General features: G+C 35.3%; 1 protein-coding gene across 1 annotated transcript in view; it reads left to right on the plus strand.

The window, feature by feature from the left end:
- ABCA8 (ATP binding cassette subfamily A member 8) overlaps positions 1-8,235 on the plus strand; it is a 70,822-nt gene that overhangs the window by 7,779 nt on the left and 54,808 nt on the right. Inside the window, 4 exon segments of the mRNA XM_006146739.3 lie at positions 1,303-1,464; positions 5,342-5,442; positions 6,481-6,707; positions 8,123-8,234. Coding sequence (XP_006146801.1) covers positions 1,303-1,464; positions 5,342-5,442; positions 6,481-6,707; positions 8,123-8,234 — 602 coding nt within the window.

Raw genomic sequence — 8,235 nt, forward strand, 5'->3', positions numbered from 1 at the left:
TTCCCTTTTTGGTCAAATTAAAATAAATGAATGAATAAATAAAATTAAATAATTCTTTAAAAAAATAATAGTTTATTTTATAAATAAAGACATTGGGTAACAAAGGTTAAGTGACTTGCCTGTCGTCACATAGATTTAAAGAATAAACTCCAGACTAAAATTAAATTCTTTCAAAATATAATACATGCTGCTCATTCCCTCCACTTTCACCTTTGACACTTCCTCCCCAAACCGGGACGTGTCCTTTCTTTAAGCTTTATTTATTTTTTATTAAGTTCATTTCTTGCATGAAAACAGATAGAGAGAAGAACTCCCAGCAGGATCCTCATATCACGATCCATTTTAGCCCCATAAGCCAGGATCATGGACATATGTACATGTCTGGAGTGTACAGGGCAAGACCTTAGACCATGAACCTGGGACCTTCTCATGTGGCATAAGCATCATAGAGCATTGTGTCAACACGGCACCACAGTAGCTGACCCCTGTCTAGAACTGTTCTTGTTTTCTTCCTGTTTCTTTCCATCTTAATAAAACCTGTACATGGCATTGTACACAATATCTGTAGAAAAGAGAGATTGTCTGTGTATGTGTGTGTGTGTGTGTGAGAGAGAGAGAGAGACAGAGAGAGAGACAGAGAAGTGAACATAAGCACTCTATCTATGAGAGGTCTTCTAAAAGGTCATAGAAAATCTATATTATTAAAATCTATGGATAGATTTCGTAATTCTTCACACCAAAAGAAATCTGTACTTAAGTTCCATTTTTGTACATGATATTTGAAGTTCTCTTCTATTTTTAAATTTTTCACGTGCCCACAGAGTTGTTAAAGGAAAATAAATTTGTATCTTTATTTCTACCTGGTAGGAGTCAGTACTTAATTATGATTTAAATATATATCTCTGTGTTTACAAGGGTTTGTCTCTATATCCATATCTAGTTATATCTACCATTTACAATTTAGTGGAATGCTAATTCTGTGAATCATTTAATTGGAATAGTATGATAGTTCGCGTGATTGAAATTGGCTCAGTAATCATAATGTCTGAAATAACTATTTTTATGTGTTCCTTTTGATTGCATCTAAATAGAAGTTTTGAAATCTTTTTCCCCAATTCTTAGTCTGCCTGACTTAATTAAAGTCAATACTTGGTTTCTTTAACTTTTGAAAAGAACTTAGTAAAAGCAATTGAACATGACATCTTGAATTTGTGCCTCCTAGTAATTTATTAACAATGGTTATTCCCTTTTCTTTCTTTCTTTCCTTCTTCTTCTTCTTTTTTTTTTTTTTTGTAATGGCAGGTTCAGAAGTCTTGGAACTGTCAGATGAAGAAAGTATTCAAAATGTAGATCATTATCTTGGGGAGGTAGTAAGAGTCATCTTTTCTAGTACATACTCATATCATTTGAAGTTCTCGGTGGGAAGCCGAATCCCAGAAGTCAAGGAACACAGGGACCATACAGGTAATTTTCCTATAAATAGACATTAGTCTGTATTTCAATAACGTCATAAGTCAAATGTGAGGACACATGTCAGTATGTCAACTTAGACAATGCCTGTTTGCATGGCCATATCCACTTGTCACTCCATACGTTTAAAACATATATGCTCATGTTCAAAGCCAGCAACTTCATAATGGCTCTTTTTCCTGGTTAAATCTAACTTTCCCTTCTGTACTACCAGCTGGAGAAAAGTTAATTTTGAAGAGCACCAATGATTATCTTAGGCCCGCTTGGATTCTCTCTCTATCTAAGGGTAATTGTGCTATATAACACAACATAATCATGGGGGTAGGGAGTGACATGTCACCATGTTCACTGGTTCCACCCACACTGAAAGGAGAAGGATTGGGACCAGCAGTTAGCATAATGGCCATGTCGCTGGATTCCCACATAGTCCACCGCAGTTCGTGTCCTGTACCCAGTGGCTTAAAACTCATGCCGGGCACGTGTGCATGCATGCCCAAGATCCCGAGAGGAGAATGGAGGAGAAGGGTCATGGGGAAGGGAGTGTCTTTTTAGATGTGAATTCTGCCTAGATAGCTTCATACATAGATGAGGGGTCTTCAAAAAGTTCCTGAAAAACGCATATTATGAAACAGAATACCATGCATGAATTTAAAAAATTATTATACATCAAAATATACTTGAACTTCATTTTTGAAGTACCATTGTACTGTAATTCCAATTGAATGAAATAAATGTAGATATTCTCATATGAATTGACATATTCATTCTAACATTTACCTTTAACAGTGGCATAGAATGTTCTTTTTGAAGATGGAGTATAAGAAATTAAGACAGTATTGTCACAGTAATAGACCAATGACACAGAAGAGGGAACTCTGGAAAATTCTCATCTAAACATAAAAGCTAGCATAGGACTGAGAGATCGCATATCAATATGGAGCTCTGCTAGAAAATTGTGTCTCCATAACAATATGAAAATGATCTCATATAAAACAACTGATTCCAGGTAAAGATTCAAAAGAGAAAAGCAAGCCTATAAAATTTTTAGATGTTAATATAGAATACCTTTATAATTGTAGGCTAGAAAAGAGTTTCTAAAGCAGAACAACAACAAAAAAAAGTAGATCAAAATTAAAGAATTCTTGGGACCAGCAGTTAGCATAATGGCTATGTTGTTGGACTCCCATGTAGTCGACCGTGGTTCGAGTCCGGGACCCAGTGGCTTAAACTCATGCCGGGAAAGTGTGCGTGTGTGCCCAAGATCCCGAGAGGAGAATGGAGGAGAAGGGATTGTGGCGTGGCCATCCCCCCTGGGGGGGGGTGACTTCTCGCTTTCTGTCTCTCTTTCTCTCTCTGTCTGTCTGGTGAGTGCACGCGCCCTATAGCAAAAAAAAAAAAAAAAAAAAAACCCCTTCCCCCCCCCCCCAAAAAAAAAAAAAAAAAAAAAAAAACCTCTTCCCTCTCCCCCAAAAATTAAAGAATTCTCTTTGTCAAAAGACACCACAGTTACTGAAAATAAACAAAACTTGGGATTTTTATAACAAATAAAATTTAAAAATTAATTCCAGAGAATACAAAAACTTTTTTTGAATAAATAAGATTTTTTTTTTTAAAAAAAGAGAGTTTTATAAAACAAAAATGTGGGGCCAGCATGTGGCATGGTGGCTAAGGTGCCGGACTCTCACATAGGAGATCACGGTTCAAGTCCCAGATCTGGTGGCTTGAAAATCACACCTATGTGTGCATGCCCAAAATCCTGAGAGGAGAATGGAGAAGGGATTGCTGTGTGGCCCTCCCCCCTGGGAAGTGGGTGTGTGATTTCTCATTTTCCTTCTTTGTGTCTTTCTTTGTGTCTCTCCAACACATGCACGTGCCCTATGGAGAAAAACTGAAAACAATCAAATAAATAAATAAGAAGCACAGGTTGAGAATATACCCAATGAGAGATGCTTATCTGCATTTGCAATCAGGAAACTACATTTTGAAACCACATGTGGTATCATTTTTACCTTTTGGTTTATCAAATTGGCAAAAATTCACAAATAGAACAATACAAAGTATTGACAAGGGTACGTAGCAGAGAGAATCTCAATCCAATCTTATATCACTTTTAAATTCCATGAAGACAGAGAAGTTGTATTTCATCATTTTAGATGTACATAACATATAATCCAGCATCACAGAAATCTTATTTGTGAAATTTCTGTACTATGTTAGAGTTGCAGCCTTTTACCTTTCTGAAAACATGACTTTTCATAGCTATAAGCAGTTAACTAGACTCAAGGCATTTGAAAGATAGTTTAATTTCTCCAGTTTTTTTTTTAACCTACTTCTGCAAATTAGGGAAATAATTTGTAACAGATGGAACAACTGCCAGTCAGAAGAATCTTCTTTCATCTTGTAGCCTTAGATTGATGCTGAGTAGAATGCCCCTCAAACCTCCCACCAAAGACCCATGCTGAATTTGCAGCCTGAATGAAAATCAACTTTTTCTGTGCTAAGTCACTGAAATTTAGCAGTAGTTTGTTACTGTAACATATATGAGACTGCGCTAACTGATAGACAGACATTCACAAGAAAATATCTACAAAGATTTTCATAGCAGTCGATTATTTTTAAATAAAAAAAAAAACTAACTAAATTATCATCAACAGGAGAATAAATAAATACATTGAACACATTTCTGCATGGGTTTTACAATCATAAGGAGAAAAAAAATAACCAATGAGCCAAGTACAGAATTTTAAATGAATATATTTAATGTACTGAAGGGTCACATAGTAAAGTTGATAGGCATATATATATTATATATATATATATGAACATTACATTTGGGAAGGCAGCTAGTTATGGGCTTGGTGCTGGGGAAAGCAAAAAAAATTATGGATGGTACACAGGGAATTCCAACTATGTCTGTAAGTAGTTATGTATTTTTAAATTTGGTAGTAGGAATATATGTATTTATTATATGCTTTATCATTTGCATGGCTGAAATATTTCAAAATTATTTAAAAATATTTAAAATGTTATTGTCATATGCATTTAATTCTTATGCTCAATGGTAATTCTTTAAAGATTATTTTTTTAAGGGACCAGCAGTTAGCGTAATGGCTATGTCGCTGGACTCCCATATAGTCGACCGTGGTTCGAGTCCCGAATTTGGTGGCTTAAAACTCACACCAGGTGCATGTGTGTGCATGCCCAAGATCCTGAGAGGAGAATGGAGGAGAAGGGATTGTGGCGTGGCCATCCCCCCTAGAGGGGTGACTTCTCACTTTCTGTCTCTCTGTCTCTGTCTGTCTGGCAAGTGCATTCTCCTTATAGCAAAAACTTCTCCAAAAGAAAAAAAAAAGATTATTTATTTAATGTGGTTTTATAGTCAATGGACTGGTAAGTATTTTTAAAAATAAATCTTATTTTTCAAAAAGCATTCTGATAAGCATGATTTAGAGTAAGTAATCTTTTCTGAACTCACATTTGGCCAATATGGTTATGTTATGTACCTGTTAGAAAAATGCTTTAGTTCAGTCATTTTCAATTCATATTAGACACTGCTTATTTTAAAACATATAAAAAGTTATTGTTTTTACAATATGAAATTAGAAAAAAGAAAAGCTCAGCCAGATTTTTAACTGGTTTAATCTATATTAGACCTTGCTAACTTTTGGAAAAAGTTATGATTTGATGTAGAACATTCCCTTCAAATGTTCTGCCTTATTCTCTTTGTAAATCATTACTATAACTTACATTTTCATAGGCTTTGAGTTAAAATAAAAATACTTGGAATTTGAGGCCATTGTAAAATCCATTGGGTCCTGTATCAAGACCAAAACAACCCATAACGATAGTTACAATTTCTTTTTCTGCAAAGCTCCTTGTACTGGAATCGAAAATATTTACTGTGAAGATTCAATATTCTGGGATAATGGTTTTCTGACTCTTCAAGCTGCCATTAATGCTGCTATTATAGAAGTGAGTACAAAGTGTTCAATGCAAACTCACATTCAGTCCAGACTAATGATATTATAGGCATCAAAAGTATGTGGAGGAAAATAAGTGGATAGTCCTGTTCTTTTATTTATTCACTCATAACTTTATAATGAAATTTATTGAAATTGCTACATGTTGAGACCAGGAGACGGTGTGATGGTTGTCACTAGACTCCCACGTAGTTGACTGCAGTTCAAGTCCTGGACCTGGTGATTTAAAACTCATGCTGAGCATATGTGCATATATGTCCAAATCCCAAGAGGAGAATGGAGAAGCGACTGTGGTGTGGCCATCACCCCTGGGGGTGATTTCTCATTTTCTGTCTCTCCCTTTCTCTCTGTCTCTCCAGTGAGTGCACTCACCCTACAGCAAAACCTCTCAAAAAAAAATTGCTACATGTCATGAGGATATAAAGATAAATACAAGAAAAAGTATCTTCTCCATGGGTTCAACTTTGCCAGGAAGCCAGGCACAAGATGAGAAAATAATTAGAACAGAAGTAGGCTATCATGGGGTGTAAAGTCCTGATAGGTTAGCATGCAAATGCTCTTCAGCTTAACATGCCATACAAGAATTCCTAATTGAAATAATATTTCAACTTGAAGCTTTAGATGAGGGGTTTTGTCAAAAGAACCCCTCAAAAAACAAAACAAAACAAAAAATCACTGTAAGTTTCCCCTGAAAATTTTGTATGCTGAAAAGATGTACAATGATTAAATGTAAAAAAAAAAAAGAAAGAAAGAAAATTTTAAAAAGAACAAAGTCAAGAAGGTCTTTCAAGCAGATCATAACATCATGTTAGGCAAGGAGATGATAAAACAGTAAATTCTAAGAGCTGTGAGCAGCTCAGAATGCCCAGACTTCAAGAATCTGTGGGCAATAGTAGACAACAGAAGTAGAATTTCAGACTAGCATCAAACCTCGACTGCCCAACTATGCATTCACAGGAAAAGAGACAGTTGAGAGAAAGCAGAGTACATCATTCACTAGTATACAAATATTAATAATGTCTTTCTTCAGGTCACAACAAATCATTCAGTGATGGAAGAGTTAATGTCAATTACTGGAATACGTATGAAGATACCACCCTTTATTGGTCAAGGAGGATTTTTAACTGATTTCTTCATTTTTTTCTGCATCATTGCCTTTGCCCCATTCACTCATTATTTATCTATTAATGTGACAAGAGAGAGAAAAAAAATGACAGGCTTGATGACAATGATGGGTCTTCAAGAGCTGGCATTCTGGTGAGTCATATGTATTATACAAATAAATGCAGGAACTTGGAAAGAGTAGGCATGTTCAGTGCGTCTTTATTAAAATATAATAGTTTATATCTTTTTTCCTTTACCCCTGTGAATGAAATAAATTGTCTTTGGTATACTGTTCATTAGGCTGAGGTTGGATGCTACCGAGGGAAGAAAGAGCATCGGGTTTGCTGGGTGATAGTGAAGTAGGAATGGTAGAGGGTGCTCATTGAGTCTACTTGAAAAGGTAGACATGGTGTCTTCCAGATAGAAGTGGAATTCAAGATAAAATGTGACTGAAAAGGGAAAAAAAAAAAGATTAGGAGTTTAAGATAGTAATATAATGGGTGTGCATGAGGCAATGAACAGGCAAAGTATGGCTGTGAATAAGGGATGGGAGGATTTGAATTTAACATGTGAGAGGTTGGGTAATTGTAAGAAGGGGCAAGATTCTGTGTGAGAACTTGTGAATAATGACTGAAGAGCATGGAGGTAATATAGATGGTGCGGGAGTGAAATAACAGAGAAGTGAGGGAACCACGTAGATTGTTCCTATGGCAACAGATTAGGAGTCTGGAAGTGATCCTTCTGGTATTAAAATCTTCTATATTGACATGGATATCCTCACTGACTTGATACTGAGAGACATAGAGCAGAGCAGTGGAATCTAAAGATTCAAGAGCCAAAATGCCTGGACTTGAAACATACAAACATACTTACTCATTAGGTCCTCTACAAAACAAGGAACATGATGGTATTTGCTGTATAGGGTTATTGTGAAAAGTAAAAGGACTTAATATTTGCTAAGTTCTTAAAACATTCCCCAACACACAAAAATTGCTATGTGTCAGCAATTGTTTTGTTGATTTTGCACCCTCTTTTATTTTTTATTTCTTTGATTATTATTTCATTAAACTTATCAAAGAGTACTGTAAAACAAAATAAAGAAATTGATGAGGAAAGGAAGCATACTATACTGAGACCAAAAAAAAGCAAGGAAGGACTATTTTTTAACAATATATCTTAATTTTTTTAAAAAAAAATCTAATTAAAAGTAAGTGTGTAGACTGGTGTACACATGCAAAGAAAGATGAAAACAGATTTTAGGAAAAGAGAGCTATGACCGAAAGATCACAGAGTAAGAGTATGGCACAAAAATCTATCACACTAGAAACCTATATTTATTTCTTAGAAGTGTGTGTGTGTGTGTGTGTGAGAGAGAGAGAGAGAGAGAGAGAAAGAGAGAGAGAGAATATTTATGGAATCAATTTTGGGACAAAAGATATTCCTAATATCTAAAGAATATGTATAATTCATTAAAAATCCTGCCTCAAGTTTTTATTGTAAATTTGTATGCACATATCCTAGAACACTGCATATGAAATTCTAAAGTGAACACTTTGTTTCCACATCAGGCTTTCCTGGGGTTTGCTCTATGCTGGTTTCATCCTCATTATGGCCCTTTTCTTGACATTGGTTATAAAATATGGCCAGTTTTTCATTCTAAGTGGCTTCACAGTGGTCTTCA

This window comes from Tupaia chinensis, unplaced genomic scaffold (assembly GCF_000334495.1).
Source record: "Tupaia chinensis unplaced genomic scaffold, TupChi_1.0 Scaffold000187_1, whole genome shotgun sequence".
Taxonomy (NCBI): domain Eukaryota; kingdom Metazoa; phylum Chordata; class Mammalia; order Scandentia; family Tupaiidae; genus Tupaia; species Tupaia belangeri.